The 25,030-nt window shown below is 45.0% G+C and overlaps 2 protein-coding genes across 6 annotated transcripts in view; both read left to right on the top strand.

Annotated features, from left to right (window-relative positions):
• The window catches only part of PKD2L1 (polycystin 2 like 1, transient receptor potential cation channel), a 42,765-nt gene extending 33,435 nt beyond the window's left edge, over nucleotides 1–9,330 (top strand). For both annotated transcript variants that reach the window (XM_023206425.3, XM_023206426.3), the window contains exons 5-16: nucleotides 179–403; nucleotides 574–802; nucleotides 1,486–1,656; nucleotides 2,336–2,517; nucleotides 2,810–2,930; nucleotides 4,100–4,198; nucleotides 4,409–4,530; nucleotides 6,060–6,186; nucleotides 6,969–7,087; nucleotides 7,350–7,473; nucleotides 8,421–8,505; nucleotides 9,002–9,330. In XM_023206425.3, the coding sequence (XP_023062193.2) occupies nucleotides 179–403; nucleotides 574–802; nucleotides 1,486–1,656; nucleotides 2,336–2,517; nucleotides 2,810–2,930; nucleotides 4,100–4,198; nucleotides 4,409–4,530; nucleotides 6,060–6,186; nucleotides 6,969–7,087; nucleotides 7,350–7,473; nucleotides 8,421–8,505; nucleotides 9,002–9,033 (1,636 nt within the window). In that variant the 3' untranslated portion in view covers nucleotides 9,034–9,330. The remainder of the gene's footprint in view (nucleotides 1–178; nucleotides 404–573; nucleotides 803–1,485; nucleotides 1,657–2,335; nucleotides 2,518–2,809; nucleotides 2,931–4,099; nucleotides 4,199–4,408; nucleotides 4,531–6,059; nucleotides 6,187–6,968; nucleotides 7,088–7,349; nucleotides 7,474–8,420; nucleotides 8,506–9,001) is intronic.
• Nucleotides 9,331–10,806: 1,476 nt separating this feature from the next.
• On the top strand, nucleotides 10,807–20,260 carry BLOC1S2 (biogenesis of lysosomal organelles complex 1 subunit 2). 4 transcript variants are annotated; one of them, XM_023206421.2, is made up of 5 exons: nucleotides 10,807–10,908; nucleotides 11,294–11,410; nucleotides 16,424–16,543; nucleotides 17,249–17,353; nucleotides 19,472–20,260. In XM_023206421.2, exons 1-5 carry the CDS (start codon nucleotides 10,854–10,856, stop codon nucleotides 19,501–19,503), a joined length of 429 nt encoding a protein of 142 aa, XP_023062189.1. In that variant the 5' UTR covers nucleotides 10,807–10,853; the 3' UTR covers nucleotides 19,504–20,260. The 4 variants fall into 4 exon arrangements, with proteins under 4 accessions (XP_023062189.1, XP_023062190.1, XP_023062191.1 ...); XM_023206422.2 differs by lacking the exon at nucleotides 10,807–10,908 and adding an exon at nucleotides 10,919–10,939; XM_023206423.2 differs by lacking the exon at nucleotides 10,807–10,908 and adding an exon at nucleotides 11,090–11,206.
• The last annotated feature ends 4,770 nt before the right edge of the window (nucleotides 20,261–25,030 follow it).

Below are 25,030 nucleotides of genomic sequence, written 5' to 3' on the forward strand. Positions count from 1 at the left end.
ATGATTGTTAGTATCAAACAGAATAATAAATGATACACTATATATGTATATATCACATATCATATATACACACACACACACAATATGTAAACCTGTAAAGCCCAGACAATGATAAAGCATTGTCATTGCCTTGGAAGATGAACTTTTGGGCTGGCTCAGCCGGCATTTTCTGTGGCAGGTGGACATACCACTCGCAGGATGAGTTGGGGGGCTCCTCCCACTGGGGCAGGCTCACAAGCTACAGTGGAGGTGGCTACTACCTGGACCTTCCAGGATCCCGACAGGGTAGTGCAGAGGCTCTCCGGGACCTTCAGGAGGGGCTGTGGCTGGACAGAGGCACTCGGGTGGTGTTCATCGACTTCTCAGTCTACAATGCCAACATCAATCTTTTCTGTGTCCTGAGGTGAGCCCCCTTTCCCTACTTCATCCCCCCTTCCCTGGCTCCTGGTTCCCGTCTCTTGTGCATGAGACCCTTCTCTAAACTTGTACCCTGTGGTGGGGGTGGAGAGGAGAGGAAGTGGGAGGAGCTGTCCCCGCCCAGGCTCTACTAGATGTCTCCCCCTCCCCCCATAGGCTGGTGGTGGAGTTTCCAGCTACAGGAGGTGCCATCCCATCCTGGCAAATCCGCACGGTCAAGCTGATCCGCTATGTCAGCAACTGGGACTTCTTTATTATTGGCTGTGAGGTCGTCTTCTGCGTCTTCATCTTCTACTATGTGGTGGAAGAAATCCTGGAGCTCCACATTCACCGGCTTCGCTACCTCAGCAGCATCTGGAACATACTGGACTTGGTGGTCATCTTGGTGAGGGACAGATATCTAGGACTCGGGACATTCTGGGGGGAGGAGGGGGTTCCACCCTGATAGGGGCTCCAAGTTCTTCCTTTTGGAGCCCTAAGCCCTCTTTCTGACTTTTGGTTAAATCATCATTTAACAGCTCCCTAAGTGAGATGGAGATGTTCCCCTGTCTCAGCCCTTGGGAAAGCCTGTCTCTCACATCTCCTCTCCTCCTCACCCATTATCTGAGCCCTGCTCATTTTTTTTTTTTTTTTTACTATATGCTGTTCCTTCCTTGTCTTTTATGACCTGTTCTGTGGAAACCCATGCCTTTTGTCTTCTATTCAAATATTCTGCCCCTTCATCTTCATCTCCCTCCTATTAACAGGACACATTCATTTCCTGACCAAAGCTTGGAAGTGGTGGGAGCGGAAGGAAATGACTGGTTCCAGTTCCCTACAGCCCTTTACAATCTATGTATTAATATTTACCACTGACCCCAAACCCTTCTCTTGGGCTTTAGAACACTTAAGATGCTCCCCAGTCATCCTACCCAGTTCTATTTGAACCTGAGATAGTGAACAAGTCAGCAAGGAAGGCTTTTTTCTCACCTGTCTTACCTACCCTGGCTCTTCCTTGGGGCCTCACCTTGGAACTTCCCTTGAGATCCCCTTGCCTTCTCTGACACCCCCATGACCCCTGTGTGACAGCTCTCCATTGTGGCTGTGGGCTTCCACATATTCCGAACCCTCGAGGTGAATCGGCTCATGGGGAAGCTCCTGCAGCAGCCAAACACATATGCAGACTTTGAGTTCCTCGCCTTCTGGCAGACACAGTACAACAACATGAATGCTGTCAACCTCTTCTTCGCCTGGATCAAGGTACCTGGGACTCCCACACCCAGCTTTGCTTCAAGGCATGCTCATTCTCCCTTCTTTTCTCCTTCTTCTTCTTTTTTTTCTCTTTTTGAGATGGAGTCTCGCTCTATTGCCCAGGCTGGAGTGAAGTGGCACAATCTCGGCTCACTGCAACCTCTGCCTCCTGAGTTCAAGTGATTCTCCTGCCTCAGCCTCCTGAGTATCTGGGACTACAGGCGCCTACCACCATGCCTGGCTAATTTGTGTATTTTTTTGTAGAGACGAGGTTTCACCTCTTTGGCCAGGCTGGTCTCGAACTCCTGACCTCAGGTGATCCGCCACCCTCAGCCTCCCAAAGTGCTGGGATTGCAGAAGTGAGCCACCATGCCTGGCTTTTTTTTTTTTTTTTTTTTTTTTTTAAAGACAGAGTCTCTCTAGAGTGCAGTGGTGCAATCTCAGCTCACTGCAACTTCCACCTCTCAGGTTCAAGTGATTCTCTGCCTCAGCCTCCCAAGTAGCTGGAATTACAGGTGTGTGCCACCACGTCCAGCTAATTTTTGTGTCATTCTCCCTTCTTCAATATGTGTCTCATTTTCTTTGTCTGGCTTGGCAACTCCTGTGGCTTCCATAGGCCCTTGGCATGGTCTTTTCAACACTTTTCCCTTTTCCTTCTTCATGCCTTGGTTCAACATGGTCCTTCCAGATATTCAAGTACATCAGCTTCAACAAAACCATGACCCAGCTCTCCTCCACGCTGGCTCGCTGTGCCAAGGACATCCTGGGCTTCGCCGTCATGTTCTTCATTGTTTTCTTCGCCTATGCCCAACTCGGCTACCTGCTTTTCGGGACCCAAGTGGAAAACTTTAGCACTTTCATCAAGTGCATGTGTGTGTCCTGCCCCCTTCACTCCTTCACTCCTCCCTGGCCCCTCACCCTCCAGCTCCATGTATGTATCCTTGGGGAAGATGAGTATGTGCATGTGGGCATGTCTGCGTTTAAAGCATCTGTGTGAGCGTCTCCGGAAGCCCTGGTGTGTGTGTGTTCAAATAATCTAAGCACCCTGCTCTGTGTCTATCAGATTGGGGTGGACGTGTGGTGAGGGGTCTGTCTGTGGTTAGGAAAGTGGGATAGGGGGTGTTTATTAGGCTCTGGGTAAAGCCCAGACCTGGTCTCTCAGTTTCACTCAGTTCCGGATAATCCTCGGGGACTTTGACTACAATGCTATCGACAATGCCAACCGCATCCTGGGCCCTGCCTACTTTGTCACCTATGTCTTCTTCGTCTTCTTCGTGCTCCTGGTGAGGGTCTCTCTGAGGGGTGGGGACATAGAGAGCCTGCAGGGTGGAGTTTTTGTCCCAGTATGTCCCTCACTCAAGATTGATAAGTTCCTTAAATCAAGGATGGAGAGTGAGTTGGGGGAGCGGGGGCAGATGTCTGGATCTTCTGAGAGATGGTTAATGTAGTATTAACCAGTTTGCAGGTTTGCAGAGTATAAGGGAACCTGCAGACTCCCTCAGTAAAATCAAACCCTCATTCTCCAAGGATGAAAAAGGGAGAAAAGTGCCTCATGAGGAGTAGTAGCTGCACCTGGAAGCTTCTATGACTGTCCTCCAAGACTCCCCTTCTTCTGGGGATCTCATGCTGGTTTCTACTGCCACTACTTGGTAGTTCTCTCTCCCTGCCAACCAGGAACAATCTGGATTTTAATTAATTAATTTATTTATTTTAGACAGGGTCTCACTCTGTCACCCAGGCTGGAGTGCAGTAGTGCAATCTTAGCTCACTGCAACCTCTACCTCCCGAGCTCAAACTATCCTCCCACCTTAGCTTCCTGAGTAGATAGGACCACTGGCATGGTCGGGAGCCACCACACCCAGCTAATTTTTGTATTTTTTGTAGAGACAGGGTTTTGCTATGTTGCCCAGGCTGGTCTCTAACTCCTGGACTCAAGCAATCTGCCTGCCTTGGCCTCCCAAAGTGCTGGATTACAGGTGAAGGCCACTGTGCCCAGCTCTTGGATTTTATTCTTACTAACAAGGCCGGTAATTTTCTTTATTTGTTCAATGGATGGGGATACAGATATGGATTTATGGATTGGGGGGTAGATGGTAAAGAGATCATAATTGTAGTCTCACCCTGAAAAGCTTCTAGTTCCAATGATTGATGGGCCCTTATACGAAGGAGGTCTGCGGCATATGTTAGGGTATCTCTGTGGTCAGAAAGGCTACTGCAGCAACTGAGAGTGAGGACACCAGTTTGGTCAAGAAGCATGATCCATCTCTAACAGAACTGTGCTGAAAGGCTGGGCTCTGGGGACCCTGAGAGGCAGGGATTGGTGGGCTGCCGAGCTGGGATTGAGAGCACTGACTCCTTTGGAACACGAGCCTTGGACATTAATGGGGTCAGTGGGCTCAATCCTTCCAGTGGGTCTGGAGGTGAGGACCCAGGTCCCCACTTTATTTTCCAGAACATGTTCCTGGCCATCATCAATGACACATATTCAGAGGTCAAGGAGGAGCTGGCTGGACAGAAGGATGAGCTGCAACTTTCTGACCTCCTGAAACAGGTGACTGCTCAGTCTCCTTGAGCTACACATTTCCATCAGTGCCACAGTCTAAGGCTCTGTGTCCTGGTCTGTTCCTGACTGACTGAGGTGCCTGTGCCCTCATGTGCATTTAATTTATCCTTGGAAGCCTGGCATACTATGAGTGGGGCTGGGGGCCAGGGATGTGTGAGCAGCTTGTGAGAACTTGTGTCTACTTCCTTTCCCTTTCAGGGCTACAACAAGACCCTGCTAAGACTGCGTCTGAGAAAGGAGAGGGTTTCGGATGTGCAGAAGGTCCTGCAGGGTGGGGAGCAGGAGATCCAGTTTGAGGATTTCACCAACACCTTAAGAGAGTGAGCAACCAGAGCCCCAGCCTTCTCTAATACCAGTCTCTTGAGTCCTCAACCCTCAACCATACTTCATTTGCCTATAAGCCTTTGGTTTTGGTTTAGGGGCCTCTGATCTTGACTTGCAGGCTTCAGTTATGTGCCCGTAGGTCTCTGCTCCTGACCTTCAGAACTGTGCCCTTGGTTTAAAGATCTCTGACCATGTTCTATAACATCCTGGATCTTGTTGAACAACTCTTAGGAACCAATGTAATAATTCCCTAATCATTGAATACACACCCCACTCCCACAAAACTCTGATTTTTGTTCTATGCTTCCCCACGAACACTCATCTATTCCTTTAGCTATTCATTCCCTGATTCCCAGTCAAACATATTAATACACACTGAACAAATACATTGTGAGCACCAGCTGCAGATCAGGCACTAATAGACAACCTAATTTTATTTTATTTTATTTATTTATTTATTTTTGAGACAGAGTCTTGCTCTGTTGCCCAGGCTGGAGTGCAGTTGCACAATCTTGGCTCACTGCAACCTCAGCTTTCCCGGGGTCAAGCGATTCTCATGCCTCAGCCTCCTGAGTAGCTGGGACTACGATCATGTGCCAGGACGCCCAGCTAATTTTTGTATTTTTAGTAGAGATGGGATTTTGCCATGTTGGCCAGGCTCGTCTCAAACTCCTGGCCTCAAGTGATCCACCTACCTCAGCCTCCCAAAGTGCTGGGATTAGGAGACAACATAATTAAATGGGACAAAGTCTTTGTTTCCTAAGAACTCATAGACTTGCAAATAAACTGAATCACAGAAGAAGTTCAACAGAAGTGACTAGGAGTAGAGGGTGATCAATTCTATCTCTGAGCTTAAGGGAAGGCTTCCTGGAAGAGGTAATGTCTAAATAGGGTATTGGAGGATGGATAGCTCACAAGTGGACAAGCAGAGGAAGGCTGTTCCAAGAAGAGATGAAAACACATATGAAAGCATAGAGGTCTGAAACCAAGCAACATACACAGGAGGAATAAGTAGTTGAGCATTGCTAAGGTATTAAATCAAGGGGCAGGGACAGGGGGTGGTCATAGCAGGAGATGAGACGAGAGAAACAGGCAAGAGCCACACTGAGAAAGGCCACACTACCACTCTGCCAAAAGAATAGGGTGGCAGAAGGGATTTCAAAAAGGGACATTTTTAGACCTGCATATTAGAAAGGTTAATTACTTTAGTTGTATTATGGACGATGAATTTCAGGGATAGGGAGTAAAGGGAAAGCTGGGGGATAGCAGGCTATTTAGAGACAAACAGATTTTGCAATAATCCCTGTAGAAGCTCATGAGGCCCTGAACCTAGTGAGCAGGAGTCAGGAGAGGAAGAAGAAATAGAACCAAGTGTTTTCTTGGGGGTAAGATTGCTAGACTTTGGAGAATCTTCTTTTCCAGAAAGCAAAACTTTTGCCAGAGTCAAGCAAAAGAGTGAGGAAGTCCATAACTGAGAGGTCACAGCCAGAGCTGGGCAGAAATCATTTCATCATCCTTTTCTCAGACTGGGACACGCAGAGCATGAAATCACTGAGCTCACGGCCACCTTCACCAAGTTTGACAGAGATGGGAATCGTATTCTGGATGAGAAGGAACAGGAACAAATGCGACAGGACCTGGAGGAAGAGAGGGTGAGCTGGGTTGATGGGTGAAGAGACAGTGTAAGGAAATAGCTCACCCTCCCCTTCCCCCAACACACCTAGAACACAAACCCAACCTGAAAACTCTCCCATAGACAGTAAAGATCTCTCTAGAATAGTAGTTCCCAAACTGCTGCACATAAGAATACCCTGGGGGGACTTTAAAAATCTTCATACTCAGGACACACACTCTAGACCAATTAAACCAGAATCTCTGGGTGTGGGGCCCAGACATCAGTACATTTAAAAACTCTCTAGGTGATTCCAGTACATAGCCAAGGTTGAGAACCATGCTCTAAAATACAGGCTCAGGGAAAAATGACCAATTGCCCAAGAATCACTGATAATTCCCTCAGAGGACTTACTTTCTTCTGGGAATTTTCAAACTCGGATTCGTGACTGTCCCTAGTCTGCCTGCTCCATCCCAATCCAGTGTAGACCAAAAAAAGTCAAAGGCAGGGTGACAGCAGTCTAGAAAGTGCCAAGAATACTGGTAGTGTCCCTCCTCTGCTAAAATGAGTTGGCCTCTAGTAAACGCCTCATCCATCAAGGCTTCTAGGATCTTGTGTTTTCTTTGAGAGGTGACTCCTCCAGAGGTTGGTCCGGCACCACCACCCTGACCCTATTGTCTCCAGAGTCTGGGAGGGAAGGGTAATAGCAAGAACTAGAACCTGAGGCTTGATCCTGAGATCCTGGTAGAGGGGGTGATAGAACAGGAGCTGATGGCTTCCCAGAGTTATCTCCTCCCCTCTAACCTCTGACTTCCTGAGCAGGTGGCCCTCAACACTGAGATTGAGAAACTAGGCCGATCCGTTGTGAGCACCCCACAAGGCGAGTCTGGTCCAGAGGCTGCCAAAGCAGGAGGCTGGGTTTCAGGAGAAGAATTCTACATGTATGTGCAGCCAAGAAGGGCTGGCTCAGGGCTGGCAACACTTCTATTATGATACCCTACCTTGTACTTTTTCCCACAACTTTCCAATTCTCTGTCCTACCCCAGGGAGAACCTCTTCTCCCCTTTAATTCGGCCTGCAAGGCTGGGTCTTCCCTTCCTGTTCCAATCCGGACACATGTCCTTCTGTGAACCCTGCCTCTTTAGACATCCAGTCCCCAGACACAGATTTCTGCTCCATTAGTCTCTCTCAAATGCCGCACAGGCTCACAAGGAGAGTTCTGCAGCTGGAGACTGTGCTGGAAGGAGTAGTGTCCCAGGTTGATGCTGTCGGCTCAAAGTTGAAAATGCTGGAGATGAAGGGGTGGCTGGTTCCCTCCCCAGGCGTGGTGAGTGGCCCTTCACCTGTTCTTCACAGCTGAACTCTGCCATCTTTTCCACTCAGTGGGTGGGGCAAGAGTATTTTTGAAAGACCTATGTTTTCAGGCTCCTGGGGAAACATGTTTATAGTGGTCAGCCTATCAGCAGAGATGGGTCATGGAGATAAGGCCTGGAAGTTGCTTGCCCTGGCCTAAGGGCTGCCTTGGCCACTCTGAGATGGTCTGTGTCAGTCTGTTTGGGCTGATATAATACATTATCATAGATTGGGTGGCTTATAAGCAACACAGGTTTGTTCCTCAGTTTGGGAGGCTGGGAAGTCTAAGATCAAGATGCCAGTAGATTCAGTATTTGTTGAGGGTCCACTTCCTTATTCATAGACAGCTGTCTTCTTGCTGTGCCCTTTCATGGTAGAAGGAGTAAGTGAAGTCTTTTATTTTATTATTTTATTTTATTTTATTTATTATCATTTTTTGAGATGGAGTTTTGCTCTTGTTGGCCAGGCTGGAGTGCAATGGCACGATCTTGGCTCAATGCAACCTCCGCCTCCTGAGTTCAAGTGATTCTCCTGCCTCAGCCTCCCAAGTTGCTGGGATTACAGGCATGCGCCACCATGCCCAGCTAATTTTGTATTTTTAGTAGAGATGGGGTTTCTCCATGTTGGTCAGGCTGGTCTCGAACTTCTGACCTCGGGTGATCCACCCACTTCGGCCTCCCAAAATGCTGGGATTATAGGCATGAGCCCATTCATATGTGCTGCATACTCACTATCTAATCCCCTCCCAAAGGTCCCACCTCCTAATACTATCACATTGAGGGTTACAATTTCAACGGATGAATTTGGGAGGGATGCAAACAGTCTATAGCAGTCTGAGTTCTCTGGAATCAGATACAGAGAAAAGAAAAGTGGTACACAAACTATTTCTTCAAATGATTTGTCCCTTTCTTCTTCCAACAGGAGGAACAAGCTATTTGGAAGCACCTGCAGCCAGCCCCAGCTATGACCCCAGACCCCTGGGGAATCCAGGGTGGGCAGGAGAGTAGTGAGGAAGGGGGCCTAAAGCATCAGACAGCAGGCTCCCCTCCCTCTGCCTCCCCACAGGCCCCCTCACCACATCCCCTGCACTTCTAGGACAACAGGTCCTATCATGGCTGCTGCTGAGCCCCACCCAGAATCTGGCCTTTTGAGCCAATGTTTGTGTGTATGGTGGGCATCATGCTTAGGCTTGTGACTCAGTGTTTCTGTGTGTCGCCACATAGCTCTGTGAAATAACATCTTCCACTGGGCCTTTTACTCCCTGTGTACTTAGCTCTGTGTGTTAATTAAAAAAAAAAAAGAAATTAGCAAACAGGATAAAGGGAGGGAGGGTAATGGCTTTTCCTAAGCACCTGGATAGCCATGGTTTGTGAAAAAGGTAGAAACCAAGACAGTAGGCAGTATCTACATGTCTTCCTACTTCCCAGTGAATCTTATTCTTATCCTTTGTGCATCCCAAGATCTGTTACTAGCACCCATGGGTTTCTCGTTTTCCCCTATAGAGGTTCCCTATAAAAGAGAGAGGAAGCCTTAGAGGACAGGAGACTCTCACGTGGTGAGATTCCAATGTTGCAGAGGAATTAAGTGTGAGGCACTCCTGGAGCAAAGGCTATGAAGGATCTTCTGCAAGAGGCTGCCTCCTGGTCCACTGAGCCTGGGAACTGAGTGGGCTTTAACCAGGAGATAAAAATGGAGCCTGAAGGGAATCAGGCAAGGAAATGACCTCAGGATTCAGAGATCTTTGAATTAATATGTGGTGGGTTCTGACATTATTCTTCCATAAGACCATGTGGGTTTCCATGGTGGCTATCAATAAAACTCCTTAGGAAAACTAGAAGTTTGCATTTGCTTCTGGTATTATAGAAGGAAAAAAGGCTGAAATTGTGGGCCATCCATGTGCCTGGGCTGGAATAGTTCATGCTCTCTAGGAGGTATAGAGTAGGTGCAGTGATGTGAAGGAGCTGGGCTACCACAGGAATCCTGAAATAAGAACTTCTAGGCCCAGCACGGTGGCTCACGCTTGTAATCTCCACACTTTGGCAGGCTGAGATGGGTGGATCACTTGAGGCCAGAAGTTCCAGACAAGCCTGGGCAAAATACTGAAACCCTGTCTTTACTAAAAACACAAACAAATTAGCTGGGTGTGGTGGCACGTGCCTGTAATCCCAGCTACTTGGGAGGCTGAGGCATGAGAATTGTTTGAACTTTGAAGGTGGAGGTTGCAGTGAGCCAAGCCGAGATTGCGCTACTTTACTCCAGCCTGGGTGACAGAGCGAGACTCTGTTTCAAAAAAAAGAACTGCTGGTTCACAGGAATGGCTTGAAATAGTGGCTACTATGGTTGCACCATGGGAAAAGTGAGGACAGGTGACAAGTGAGACTCAGTCCTCAGAGTGGAGACAGTCAGGGTAGGAGGGCTGAGGATAAGGGGTAGCTGGTGTGTGTGTGTGTATGTATATGGTGTACTGGCATCGGGGTGGGGTGAGAGGGTGCAGATGGAGGATAACCAGGGATAAGATAAGAAACTCCTACACCAAGATTTTGGGTGTCCAGGAGCCTGCCTGAGGCCTGCTGAATATCTCCTCTCCCTTCTTCTGTGGCCTTTATCCCTCCTCATTTTGCACCTTCGATTGCTCCCCAGTCACTTCTTCTCATCTACCTCTTTCACTCACTCCTGTTCTCCCATCCTATTAAGTACTCTGTACACCTAGGAGGCTTGTGAAACAGTTTAAATGCAATTAAGATAACCAGAGTGTATCCTCAGCCCTAAAAAAGTTACAGTCCAAACTTTCTTCAAGAAAGGCTGTATCAACTGAAGAGAAGTAGATGCCTGTCTGCAGTTTTAAGAAATAGGGGCCAGTGAGTTGGTGTTAACCCAGGACATTGGGAGGGAGAGTATTTAGGACCAGGAATTAATGCCTGAAGGTTTCCCCAAAGCGTGGACGAGACAACCTGTAAAACTTTGGATTTCCTGAGCCATCTTTTGATGACTAACTCCAGTGCGGAGTGTCATGGGAGGGGGCAACCTGTCTTTACTGGTTTTGCTCAGCAGGCCACAAACAGGGTTGACTATTCCCAGACGGGTCATAAGTGGTACAAGACGAGTGATCCCTCCAGGGTGTGACTGTAGGGATGAGCCAGCCCTCAGTCCCAGACGTCGCGACTGTTGGCAGTGGATCGATTCACAACAGCCTGGCGTAGCTTCAGTTTCGGCTCCGGAATCACCCTTTGCTATGTCATAGACCTGAGGCTGGACTGGACTGCGAGGCGCAGGACTACAGGGCCGGCCGGGTGGGCGGGGCACACCCAGTGCGCATGCGCAGCACCCCGGCCCGGAAACAGCGCAGGGTCAGCCATGGCGGCTGCAGCCGAGGGCGTACTGGCTACCCGGCGTGATGAGCCCACCAGAGGTACCCGGAATGGATGAGGAGGAAGCGTCCGGTGGGGGGCCTGGGGCTCCATCTCGGGAGGGCGAGGTTGAGTGTGTGGTTGGCTCACCTGGCAGGAACGGGCTGGTGGGAGGAGTGCACTTGTCTCTGCGCGCAAGTGTTTGTCCTGTCAGGGTGACTGGGATGGTTTAGCAGGGGTGCCGGGTATCGGCGAGGGGCTGTGCGAGGGAGGCGAATTGGTGTGTCAGATGGGCAGGGACGCCGTGAAGGACTTGAAATTATGGCAGATGGAGAATGGAGCCGACTTGATGGAATGAAGGCAAGTGGAGGGATGTCGCAACAGGCAGTTTTGGCTGGATTAGCACCGGGTGTAGGCGGGACACTTAGTCATTCTCCCTTGGCCCAGACGATGCCGCCGTGGAGACAGCTGAGGAAGCAAAGGAGCCTGCTGAAGCTGACATCACTGAGCTCTGCCGGGACATGTTCTCCAAAATGGCCACTTACCTCACTGGGGAACTGACGGGTAAGGCTGGGTCTGGGTTGATTGGGGTGCGGTTTGGCCCGAGGGGCCTGGGAGATGGTTAACAGCATCAGTCTGCACCTCCGTTCCTACCCTGCATTCCCTGAGACAGGCCTCTTGGAAGTTTGGGGACGTCACGAATGGGAGAGAAAGAGAATACAACTCTGCAGGCCTCTGTAACATAGACTAATGAGAAAACAATAACAAAAAAGAATTAATATCCAGCAACATTAATCAAGAAGTGCTTCCTTGGGGAAAGTGTATTTTGAGCAGAGTTGTAAAGGGAATTGTTGGTGGAAAAGGAGGAGATGATACAACTAGTGAATGACGTGGTATGTGCAAGCAGTGTGTTTGGCTAAAGCAGATGTGTTTACTGGGATAAAGGGTGATGAGGAACGAGGAATGACCTGCAGATTTAGGGACCTATTAAGGTGGTCTGAGGATTTGATAACCCACCCTTTGGGACAGGACTAGTGTTTGATCGTTTCCCAGTGGACACATGACCTATGTGTGGAGGAGGATCAGAAAGTGAAGTATGGACCGGGCGCGGTGGCTCACACCTTTAATCTCAGCATTTGGAAAGCCGAGGCTGGTGGATCACTTGAGGTCAGGAGTTTGAGACCAGCCTGGGCAAAATGGCGAAATCCTGTCTCCACTAAAAGTACAAAAGTTAGCTGGCCATGTTGGCAGGTGCCTGTAATCCCAGCTACTGGGGGTGCTGAGGCAGGAAAATCACTTGAACCCAGGAGGTGGAGGTTGCAGGTTGCAGTGAACTGAGATCGTGCCACTTGCACTCCAGCCTGTGTGACAGAGTGAGACTCCATCTCAAAAAAAAAAAAAAAGAAAAGAAAAAAGAGAAAGAAAGTGAAGTCTGGGCCAGTACAGCATCTCAAAAACATTTATTAAATTGTTTCACTTCTCCAGAAAATTACTGTAAGCTAAATTTGTGAATGAGAATCTATGAGAAAAGGCTTGATACAGAACAGTAGCATTGTGAATCTGTAATTTTTTTTCTTTTTCTGTTTTTAAGAGACAGGGTCTCACTATGTTGCCTGGGCTGGTCTTGAACTCCTGAGCTCAAGTGATCCTCTTTCCATCTATTTTGGTTTTAAGCCTGGTATCCAGTCTTAGTCTGCTTCCATCCCTCAATATCTACTTGAACAAGTCCTGTAAATTCCACTTCTGTAATGTTCTTGCTCCCATGCTCTCCTTTCCATTCCTTTTACCACCACTCTTCCTGATATCTTCATTACTTTTCTTTTATTATTATTATTATTATTATTGTTATTTTTAAAAATATGACCAGGCACGGTGGCTCACTCCTGTAATCCCAGCACTTCAGGAGGCCGAGGTGGGTGGATCACCTGAGGTCAGGAGTTCCAGACCAGTCTGGTCAACATGGCGAAACCCTGCCTCTATAAAAATGTAAAAATTAGCCAGGTGTGGTGGTGCACGCCTGTAATCCCAGCTACTTGGGAGGCTGACGTGGGAGAATCACTTGAACCAGAGAGGTGGAGGTTATAGTGAGCTGTGATCGTGCCATTGCACTCCAGCCTGGGCAACGGAGGGAGACTCTGTCCTAAATAAATAAATAATAGAGATGAGGTCTGCTCCGTTGCCCAAGCTGGTCTTAAACTAATGGCCTCAAGTGATCCTGACGCCTCAGCTTCCCAAGATGCTGGGATTACAGGTGTGAGCCACTGTGCCCAGCTGTGACTCTGTAAGTTGTCAGCCTGATTATTTATTTGTTTGTTATTTTGAGCAAGAGAAACCAGGTAACAAAATGTAGACCTTTGGCTTCCCTTTAACAATTCCAAAGATTTGGCACTACTAGCCCCTACATTCTTTCAACTATAATTGACTAGAGCTGAGCAGCTGCCTCTTTTAAAAGGACTAGTGCTATCTAATTTGTCCTTACTACTTCCTGTTTTCTCCCCTGAGAAACTGAGAGCTAGTGTCAAGTGCCATTGATCACTGTTATTTTTATTAGTAGCAGTACAGAAATGGTTTTCTATACCAATGCCTCTGTCAAAACTGGCAAAGCAAATGATTGGCAAAGAGGACCACATATTCCAAGAAGTAAGGGGAAGCATATCTCTTCGTGAAAGTGAATAATTTTCTTATGCATTTAATGTGCAAACACTTGGCTTACTTTACTCATTTACATTATCTTGCTGGCTTCTAGGTATTTGAATACATCACCCCTGTTTTATTTTATTTTATTTAGATGGAGTTTTTCACTCTTGTTGCCCAGGCTGGAATGCAGTGGCACAGTCCCTGCTCACTGCAACCTCTGTCTCCCCGGTTCAAGCAATTTTCCTGTCCCAGCCTCCCGAGTAGCTGGGATTATAGGCACATGCCACCATGCCTGGCTAATTTTTTTGTATTTTTAGTAGAGATGGGGTTTCTCCATGTTGGCCAGGCTGGACTCGAACTCCTGACCTCAAGTGATCCGCCCACCTTGGCCTCCCAAAGTGCTGGGATTACAGGTGTGAGGTGCAATGCCTAGCCGTGACCTTTGTTTTAGAGAGACTAATTTGATAGCCGTATAAATGTGAGAGTATAGATATGGGGGAGAGAGAACAGAGAGAGATGAGCAATAATTCAGATGAAAAGTAATAGAGGACCAGGCACCGTGGCTCATGCCTGTAATCCTAGCACTTTGGGAGACAGGAGGATTGCTTGAGGCCAGTAGTTCAAGACCAGCCTGGGCAACATAGCACGACTCCATCCTTGTAGTCTTGTCTTTTCCCCTACCATCCAGAGGTTACATGCTCCAAGTAATCTAATAATAATAAAAGAAAAGTAATGACGATCTGAGGCAGAGTGGTGGTAAAAGGAACGGAAAGGAGAGCATGGGTGCAAGAACATTACAGAAGTGGACTGTATAGGACTTGATTAAGTAGATACTGAGGGATGGAAGCAGACCAAGATGTATCTGAGGTTTTAAGCCTGGGTGGTGCCATCAGCCAAAATAGCTGGAAAGAGGAACCATGTTTAGTGTGAAAATATTTTCGGTTTTGGGTTGACTGCTTGTTGATGTAACTAGGGAACTCAGGTGACTTATACATTGGATTCCAGAGCTCAGAGGCTGATCAGAGCACAAGAAACAGATTTCAGAGTCACTTTCTTAGTGGTGCCATTGGAGGCTGTGCAGGATGAGATTGCCAAGGAAGAGCTTAGAAGTAGGTAAGAGAGCCTAGGCTAAAATGTCAGGGAATGTGTATATGGTGCACTTAATTTGTTTTTAATAACACTTAACATACCTAGGTTTCCAAATGATTTATTATATAATTAATTTTAAGCAAATTGTTCTTTTTCTATGATTGTTATTCTTGTACAAATGCTTTATTGAATTTAAGAGTAAATTGATATTTCCTCTTAAACTATGCTAGTTTCTAGCATAATCCTGGAAATACCCATAGGTATATGCTACCCACATAAACATCAGTTATGTGTTACAGCTGAGAAAAAGCTGAGCACTGATAGTTAAGGGGGTCTGATAAGAAAGGATCTGGCATAGAAATCTAAGAAGAGCAGTTAGAGATTAGAAAATCGGTGTAGTACAATGCTATAGCAGCCAAAAGAAATGAGTATTTCTCAAAGAGAAAGATCAGTAATGTCCAAGACAATGAGAGGTTTAAGAGGATAAGAACTGGGCAAATGCCATGGATTTGGTGGTTAGCAGGGCACTGATGACCTTGGAGCATGTGATCTCTGGATGGTAGGGCCAAAGACCAGACTGCAAGGGTATATGCAAGTAAATGTTAAGGAAGAGGATGTAGTGAGTGTCAGCTACTTTTTCAAATTGTTGAGCAGCGAAGCTCCTTTGCTTTACTGAGCAAATGATATAGGTGTAGCAGAATAGAGAGAGTGCTTTTGAGCTGGAGGAAATCTGAATATATTGCTATATAGAGAGGAAGGTGCCAGGAGAGAGGGAGAATTTGGAAGTGCAAGTGAAAGGAGATGATTGAAGAGAGGCCCTGAAGAAGTAGAAGTGTTTGGGATCAAGGCCACAAGAGGAGGGGGCTGTCTTGGCAAGAATAGAAACACTTCTGCCTCTTGGGAAGATATTAAGATCCAGAGAAGTTTAGAAGTAAGGCAGAGAGAAAAACAAAAAACAAAAGAAGTAAGGCAGAGAGGTTGAAGCAGCTTATGTTTATAGACTTGGCCTTGGGAAAGTTGGAGTAGAGGCCATTTGCTTTGAATGGGGATAGGGAAAGAACTGAGGATATGAGAAGCAGACAGATGGTTTGGAAATGTCACTGCATAAAATGCAATATAGAATTATACATGGTAATAAATGAGTTAACTAAGAAGTAGTGAGGTCCTAGCTGATTGTGTGTGTGTGTGTGTGTGTGTATATAAATTTTTTTTTTTTTTTTTGAGATGGAGTCTCACTCTCTCGCCCAGGCTGGAGTGCAGTGGTGCGATCTCGGCTCACTGCAACCTTCGCCTCCCGAATTCAAGCAGTTCTCTGCCTCAGCCTCCTGAGTAGCTGAGATTACAGGTGCCTGCCACCACGCCTGGCTAATTTTTTTGTATTTTTAGTAGAGATGGGGTTTCACTATCTTGGCCAGGTTGGCCTTGAACTCCTGACCTTGTGATCACCCACCTTGGCCTCCCAAAGTGCTGGGATTACAGGCATGAGCCACTGCACCCGGCCTGATAGTATGTATATTATATGTATGTATGTTAAATGTTTTCATGCTGTAGAAGTACCAAGACTATTTTACCTCCCTTTTCTTAGGACATGAGTTTATTATTTCCCTTTGTAACCATGATCCTGAACCTTCTGGATCTTGTTTGGTTTAAATAATTTTCTGATTGTTGCCTGAATTTCTACTGAGACTTTCAGAGTACATAGGCTGAGTTATAAATGTCATAGATCAAAAGTGGCCCACTCCATTGACACTTCCTTGGTCCTGCCTTGAACTACCACTTAGCCTATACTTCCACATTCTAATGATCTAAGACAAATCTTAAAGGCATTATGTCTTCTGTTTAATTTTCAAGCCACCAGTGAAGACTATAAGCTCCTGGAAAATATGAATAAACTCACCAGTTTGAAGTATCTTGAAATGAAAGATATTGCTATAAACATTAGTAGGAATTTAAAAGACTTAAACCAGAAATGTAAGTAATAATATTTTTTAATTAAACATGTTTGTATTTAATGTTCTTTTGTGCTTGGGGCCATGGAGAAAAGGAGGGAACATGACATCCTTGTCTCGTGGGAGCTTGTTTTCTAAAAATGAATTCCAAATTTAAGATGAATCTCTTCCATTCTGAGGATGAGCATGTTTTGTTGGTATGGTTATTTTTGCTTCTAAATCTTGATTTTATCAGTTTATTCCTGGAAGGGAGGGGGCGAAGGAGGGGTGGCCAGATTCTAATGAACTGATTTACAAATCCATAAAGGATTACTCTATAAGCAGAAAACCAAAAACTCTATAATGGAAAACACTAATTTAGAGTAATTGAATATATTTTTTCCATTGACTTATTATTTTTGCGTTCCTTGTCTCTAGGGTGCTCTTTCTTGGTATGGGAGTACCCAAGAAACAGAATCAGCAATGGAAAGATTGCTCGAGGAGCAAGAAATTAAAAAGAATGGAAAATTAGTAGATGAGAGACACTAAGTCTGGGCCACAGTTGAGGCTGACCAACTAGCTACTGTCTTCTAAAGTACCTGCCCTGCTAGTAGTCAGAATCATGTCACTCCACCTAATCTGTCTTAGCATAGCTGGAGAGACACTAGCATTATTACTTTTCCACTCTTGTCCTATATTCCTTGTTGATAAAACCATATAAACATGAGTTTTTTCTTTGTTTTTAAAGATGCTGGACTACAGCCTTATCTGGATCAGATCAATGTCATTGAAGAGCAGGTAGCAGCTCTTGAGCAGGCAGCTTACAAGTTGGATGCATATTCAAAAAAACTGGGTAACCATTTTTATTTTTGTTTTGATATAATAAAGAGTGCCTCTTGGCCAGCATGTCCTTAGTAAACGTAATAGTTAACATTTATGGCGTGCCTGCAGTGATCTATTAATCTTCACAAAACCTTAGTAATTTATTATTATATTAATAAAAACATTTCCCGATTACTTAATGATATATCAGGCACTATTCTTAGTGCTTTACGTGTATTATGTTTATTTTTTGTTTTGTTTTTTTTGAGACGGGTTTCGTTCTTGTTACCGAAGCTGGAGTGCAATGGTGCGATCTCGGCTCACCGCAACCTCCACCTCCTGGGTTCAAGTGATTCTCCTGCCTCAGCCCCGCCAAGTAGCTGGGATTACAGGCATGCCACCATGCCCGGCTAATTTTGTATTTTTAGTAGAGACGGGGTTTCTCCATGTTGTCAGGCTGGTCTCGATCTCCCAAGCTCAGGTGATCTGCCTACCTCGACCTGGCCTGTATTGTGTGTTTTATCTTCCCAATAATCTGTGAGGTGAGTACATGATTTTTGTTTTGTTTTGTTTTTTGTACTTTTAGTAGAGACGGGGTTTCACCATGTTGGCCAGGCTGGTCTTGAACTCCTGACCTCGTGATATGCCTACCTCAGCCTCCCAAAGTGCTGGGATTACAGGCATGAGCCACCACGTCTGGCTTAAGTACATGATTTTTATCCCATTTTGTAGGCAAGGAAACTGGTTTAAGGGGATGAGTAGTTGCTTAAGGACACAAAGCCAGTACGTGTAAGAGCCATATTTCTAAGCAGGTCTGTTTGCTTACAAAGCTCAAGTTCTTATTTATAGTTGAGAAGGCAGAAGCACCTTTAATAATGTAGATAAATATGTCTTAAACAAATAGTCAGTTGAGGATTTTCTTGAAAGATCACTTTTCCTTTGAGGAAGAAACTGGTACTTTTAGTGCTTGTGGCTTACTAACTGGCTCTGGCTCTTACATACATGGTTAAAAGTAAAGAATTTAGTGGTTTTTGTTTTCTTGTTGTTGTCTTGTTTTGTTTTGTTTTTATAAGAGATGAGGCCTTGCTGTGTCACCCAGGCTAGGGTGCAGTGGCGTGATCATAGCTCACTGTAGCCTTGAACTCCTGGGCTCTAGTGATCCTCCTGCCTCAGCCTCCTGAGTAGCTGGGACTACAGGTGTGCACCATCGCATCCAGCTACTTTAAAAAATTTGTTTTTGAAACAAGGCCTTGCTGTGTTGCCCAGGCTGGTCTCAAACTCATGGCCTCAAGCAGTCCTCCCACCTCAGCCTCTCAAGTAGCTGGAATCACAGGCCTGAGCCATCACATCTGGCCTGAGTTTGTTTTTGTCCTAGATAACATTTATAGATTATTTTATTTTCATCATTTAACAAGGGCTGATTACTTCAAGAGAGTAGTTTATAGTAGGCTGGGGTTTGATATGGGTGGTGATTAACAATCAGTTTTATTTTCTACAGTTACATGTAGCCAATGATTACTGTGAACCTTACTGTGTAGAAGGCAGGGGTAACCTTACCATGTAGAAGGTATCTTGGTTCACAGTAACCATTTGTGACAGAGTCCCTTTTTCTGTTAAAATTGTGAAACCAGGTGCTTTCATGGTTTTAATAGAAAAATGAGATGTCACAGTAAGAGGCTTATTTGATGGCCTTTTAAATCTCTGTATCTTTCAAAATTGCTTTACTGGAGTAAGGTGTAAGGATAAGAACATAAAAGAGGAAGCATACATTTATGCTTCCTGAGGGTTCCAGTCTGGTTCCAGAGGGCACCTGGGACAGTGCTGAGAGAGGCAGTTTTTCAGTAAGGCTCCCGATAGGTCAAGTGACAGATCTGCCCCATCCTGGTGGAGCTGTTTAAGCAGATGCTGTTGACAGGGTTAGGACTTTGTGGACCTGTGTTAGGCTCTCGATTCTGAGTGTCTGTGCTTGAATTCTTATTCCAAGTTCTACAGATCAATGATCTGTATGTTTGGACAGATGATGAGATAGAAGCTAATAGATTTTTAGCAATATAATACGTATTTTTTTAACTTGACTGGAAATGCTAACTAAAAACTGTCTTTGTAAGAGCCAGTTTTAAAAGATGTAACTCTCCCTCATCCCTCACAGAAGCCAAGTACAAGAAGCTGGAGAAGCGATGAGAAACTTATTTCTATGGGACAGAGTCTTTCTTTTTAATGTGGAAGAATGTCTTATAAAACCTGAATCCTGAGGCTGATGAATTGTGAAAACTCCTCAAAAGGAAACTATGCTGGTCATCCCAGGAACATCTCAATGTTAGAGTAAACTGGAGGACTGTGGCTATTCCTGAACCTTCTTTGAGGCAGAATCCCTCAGAATCTCACACTTATAACTCCCTACCTTTTACTTGAATGCTTTACCATATTCAGGACAGAGACTCTCACAAAGTTCAGAAAACAGCTGGGCTTACCAGTAAAATCAAATGAGAGGACCTATTTTCTCTGGTAGTGGTTGATTACTACATTATTTTCTTAAGTGGCTGGTTTTTGAGTTACTATGTAAATGGTTGTTTTTTCTGTTAATAATGCTAATGTGTTGTAAACAAGATTCTAAATTTAAAAAGGAAAACAAACTTGTTCTTTGCAGCTTATCACCTTGTGAATGTTGGTAACTTACTTTTCCATAATATTGCAAATAACATAAAATCTTAAAATAATTCCAAGCTGAATCTTCTAGATTGAGCAGAAATGGTGAAAGGAGTATTGATAACTTGGCATATGTGATGGGCCCCTCTTGTTTATTTTCTGTGTGAGTCAGATTGACATGTGGCCAGTTTTGGAAATTTGTTGAAAACAAAGACTAGATGGGTATATGTGTTTATGTGTTGGGTGGGGAGTTGAGGATTGCCACTCATAAAATAAAGGATTTTATAAAATGCCTTCCTACTGTGTGTCTGGGTCGGGGGGAATCTTAGGGACCTAATCGACTTCTTTTCACACTAAAGACATCAGACAATGGGACATACTGACTGACCAGTCTAGGTTGAAAGATAGGCAGCCTTATCCAGAACACAACATTAGCAGCTGAGAAGGTGTCTGAGGTCCCCAATTACATATCCCAAAGAGTTTCTTACTTCTGTTTCTGTCGTTTCCCCTCTGTTCCAGATGGTCATCATTTATCCTCTGTTCTTCTGGACTGTTGCTGTGGGCTCTTCTCATCTTAACTGTCCCTCCATACCACCCTCCACACTGCTGCCAGAGCAGTCTTAAAAATATAAACTGGCCCTATTACTCCCGCTTGGAACCCTATAGTGACGTATCATGGCCTCTTTGAAAAAACTAGACTTTCATTACACATACAAGTTCCTTACGTTTTTTTCGTTTGTTTATAGACAGGGTCTCTATTGTCACCCAGGCTGGCGTGTGGTGGTGTGATAATAGCTCACTACAGTCTTGACCTCCTGGGCTCAACTGATCCTCCCACCTCAGCCTCCTGAATAGCTAGGACTACCAGCATGCTCCACCATGCCTTGCTAATTATTTTTTATACAGATGGAGTCTCACTATGTTGTCCAGGCTGGTCTTGAACTGGCCTCAAGTGATTCTCTTACCACAGCCTGCCAGAGTGCTGGGATTGTAGGCATGAACCACCATGCCTAACATAAGGCCCTATGTAAACATCTTTTTAAAACTTGTAATATATATATTATTTTCTCCCATTATAGAAAATAAAAAAAGAGGAATTAAACTGTAACTCTACCATTTCAACATAGAATCAGTCTTACCCCTTCCAACCCTTTTCCTTTTCCGTGCATGTATTGATCTTTTTTTGTTTCTTTAGACGTCTCGCTCTGTTGCCCGGGCTGGAGTGCACTGGTGCAATATCAGCTCACTGCAACCTCTGTCTCCCAGGTTCAAGCGATTCTCCTGCCTCAGCCTCTCGGGTAGCTGAGATTACAGGTGCCCACCACCATGCCAGGCTAATTTTTGTATTTTCAGTGGATGGGGTTTCACCACATTAGCCAGGCTAGTCTCGAACTCCTGACCTCAAATGATCCACCCACCTTGGCCTCCCAAAGTGCTGGGATTACAGGCGTGAGCCACTGTGCCCGGCCATATTGATCTACCGTTTTTATTTCCTGTTACACTGTGTTCAGCTATCTTTAGCCACCTTAAATTCCTATGGATGAGTTTTCATAAACTTTTTTAGAATAGATTTAGATTTACAGGAAAGTTGCAAAGATAATACAGAATTTCATGGATGAGGTTTTTATATTGATATGTAGTGTATGTATTTTCAGAGTACATGTGATAATTTAATACATATATGTAATGTATAAATATTAAATCAGAGTTATTGGGATATCCATCACCTTAATATTTATGTTGTCTTTATGCTAGGAACATTATTTGAATTATTATCTTCTACCTATTTTGAAATGTACAATAGATTAACATTAGCTATAATCACTCTTCTGATCTATCATAGGTCTTATTTCTTCTGTATTTGTGTCCACTAATCAAACTTTTCATCCTCACATCCCCACTACCTTTCCTGGCCTCTGGTAACCACCAATCTACTAACCACCAGTCTACCTCCATCTCCATGAGATCCACTTTTTTAGCTCCCATATGTGAGTGAGAACATGTAATATTTGTCTTTTCTGTGCTTGGCTTAGTTCAGTTAACACAATGACCTCCAGTTTCATCCATGTTGCTGAGAATGACAGAATTTCAGAATTTCATTCCTTTTATGGCTGAACAATATTCCATTGTGTATATATACCACATTTTCTTTACCCATTCCTCCACTGATGGGCACTTAGGTTGATTCCATATTTTAGCTATTGTGAGTAGTGCTGCAATAAACATAAGAGCGCATATATCTCTTTGATAATGTTGATTTCCTTTCTTTTGGACACATACCCAGTAGTGGAATTTGCTGGATCATATTGTAGTTCTATTTTTAGTTTTTGGAGGAAACTCAATACAATTTTCCATAGTGGCTGTACTAATTTACATTCCCACCAACTGTGCGTGAGAGTTCCTCTTTCTCTGCATCCTTGCCAGCATCTGTGAATTCCTGTCTTCCTGATAGGAAATTTTAAGTGGGATGAGGTGATACCTTGTTGTGGTTTTGATTTGCGTTTCTCTGATGATTAGTGATGTTGAGCATTTTTTCTTATAGCTGTTGGCCATTTGTATGTCTTGAGAAATGTCTATTTTGATCTTTTGCCCCGCCTCCTTTTTTTTTTTTAAGAGATGAGTTCTCATTATGTTGCTCATGCTGGAATCAAACTGGGCTCAAACAGTCCTCCTGGGGCTGGGCTTAGTGACTGAGGCCTGTAATCCCAGCACTTTGGGAGGCTGAATAGGTGGACCATCTGAGGTCAGGAGTTCAAGGCCAGCCTGGCCAACATAGTGAAACCCTATCTCTACTAAAAATACAAAAAAATTAGCCGGGCATGATGGTGAGCACTTGTAATCCCAGCTACTTGGGAGGCTGAGGCAGGAGAATCACTTGGACCCCGGAGGTGGAGGCTGCAGTGAGCTGAGACTGCACCACTGCACTCCAACCTGGGTGACAAAGTGAGATTCCATCCGCTCACCCCAACCCCCCCCCCAAAAAAAAAAACAAAAACACCGCCTGCTTCAGCCTCCTGAGTAGCTGGGACTATAGGCAAGCATCACCACATATGGCTTTGCCCATTTTTAGATAGGATTATTTATGGTTTTTTTGCTATTGAGTTGTTTGAGCTCCTTGTTTTATTTATTCTGGTTATTAATCCCTTATCAGATGGATAGTTTGCAAATATTTTCTTCCATTCTGTGGGTTGTCTCTTCGCTTTGTTGATTGTTTCCTTTGCTGTGCAGCGCTTTTTAGTTTGATATAATCCTATTAGTCTATTTTTGCTTTTGTTGCCTGTGCTTTTGAAGTCGTATACAAAAAATTTTTTGCCCAGATCAATGTCTTGGAACATTTCCCCAGTATTTTCTTCTGGTAGCTTCGTAGTTTGAGGTCTTAATTTAAGTCTTTAATCATTTTGATGTGATTTTTGTATATGGTGAGAGATAGAGTTGAGTTTCATTCTTCAGTTTAGGGCTATCCAGTTCTTCAAGAATCATTTATTGAAGAGATTGTCCTTTCCTCATTGTATGTTCTTGGCACCTTTGTACTTTCGGTACTGACTAAAATGAGTTGGTTGTAAATGCATGTATTTATATGTGAGTTTTCTATTCTGTTCCATTGGTCTATGTGTCTATTTTTATGTCAGTACCATACTGATTGGGTTACTATAGCTTTGTAGTAGATTTTTAGGTTGGGTAGCATCATGCCTTCAGCTTTGTGCTTTTTGCTCAGGATTGCTTTGGCTCTTTGGGGTCACTTGTGGTTCCATATAGATTTTAGGATTTTTTTTTTCTATTTCTATTTCTTTGGAGCAGCAGTCCCTAACCTTTTTGGCACCAGGGACTGCTTTTGTGGAAGACAATTTTTCCATGGACGTGGGGGGATTTTTTTTTTTAATGGTATGAACCATATTTATTGAAAACATTATTTCTCACCTTTCTCAAATTGAAGACTGCAAAAAATAAGAGCAGTGCTTTACTGATTTGTCATTAACCTTGAGAGCAGTGACGCTGCCTCTCCACGCTCTGGGTACAGTGGAAACCGTGGCTGGTGCGTGCCACATCTATCCCACCTCGCTTTACGAAACAGTTCTGATGTCACTATCGTGGCCGGGCGCGGTGACTGACGCCTGCAATCCTAGCACTTTGGGAGGCCGAGGCGGGCGGATCACGAGGTCAAGAAGATCGAGACCATCCTGGCTAACACGGTGAAACCCCGTCTCCACTAAAAATACAAAAACAAAATTAGCTGGGCGTGGTGGCGGGCGCCTGTAGTCCCAGCTCCTCTGGAGGCTGAGGCAGGAGAATGGCGTGAAGCTGGGAGGCGGAGCTTGCAGTGAGCCGAGATAGCGCCACTGCACTCCAGCCTGGGCGACAGAGCTAGACTCCATCTCAAACAAAAACAAAAACAAAACAAAACAACAAAGTATCGTACATGACATTTACCTTAGAAAAAGAGAGCTGAATGTAGGGATGGGGGATGGTTTGGGGATGAAACTGTTCCACCTCAGATCATCAGGCATCAGATTCTTGTAAGGTGCGCAGTGCCCTAGAACCCTCTCATGGGCAATTCACAACAGGGTTCCAGCCTCTGTAAGAATCTGGCACCACCACTGATCTGATAGGAAGTGAGCTCAGGCGGTTATTCTCACTTGCCCACCGCTCACCTCCTGCTGTGCATCCTGGTTCCTAACAAGGTACAGATGGGTACTGGTCCATAGCCCGGGGGTTGGGGATCCTTGCTGTAGAGAATGCCATTTGTATTTTGATAGGGATTGGATTGATCTGTAAATTGCTTCAGGTAGTGTTGTCATTTTTTTTTTTTTTTTTTTTTTTTTTTGAGACGGAGTCTCCCTCTGTTGCCCAGGCTGGAGGCTGGAGTGCAGCAGCTCACTGCAAGCTCCGCCTCCCAGCTTCACGCCATTCTCCTGCCTCAGCCTCCCGAGTAGCTGGGACTACAGGCGCCCGCCACCATGCCTGGCTAATTTTTTTTTTGTATTTTTAGTAGAGACGGGGTTTCACCGTGTTAGTCAGGATGGTCTCCATCTCCTGACCTTGTGATCTTCCCGCCTAATTATTC

Source organism: Piliocolobus tephrosceles, chromosome 9 (genome assembly GCF_002776525.5).
Source record: "Piliocolobus tephrosceles isolate RC106 chromosome 9, ASM277652v3, whole genome shotgun sequence".
Lineage (NCBI taxonomy): Eukaryota > Metazoa > Chordata > Mammalia > Primates > Cercopithecidae > Piliocolobus > Piliocolobus tephrosceles.

Bases quoted from the DNA above. Each gene is read 5' to 3' on its own strand.
- BLOC1S2 (XM_023206421.2), top strand. From the start codon at position 10,854: ATGGCGGCTGCAGCCGAGGGCGTACTGGCTACCCGGCGTGATGAGCCC. The intron at 16,544-17,248 runs GTAAGTAATAAT...TTGTTTTTAAAG, and splicing joins AAAAGACTTAAACCAGAAAT to ATGCTGGACTACAGCCTTAT. The intron at 17,354-19,471 runs GTAACCATTTTT...CATCCCTCACAG, and splicing joins TGCATATTCAAAAAAACTGG to AAGCCAAGTACAAGAAGCTG.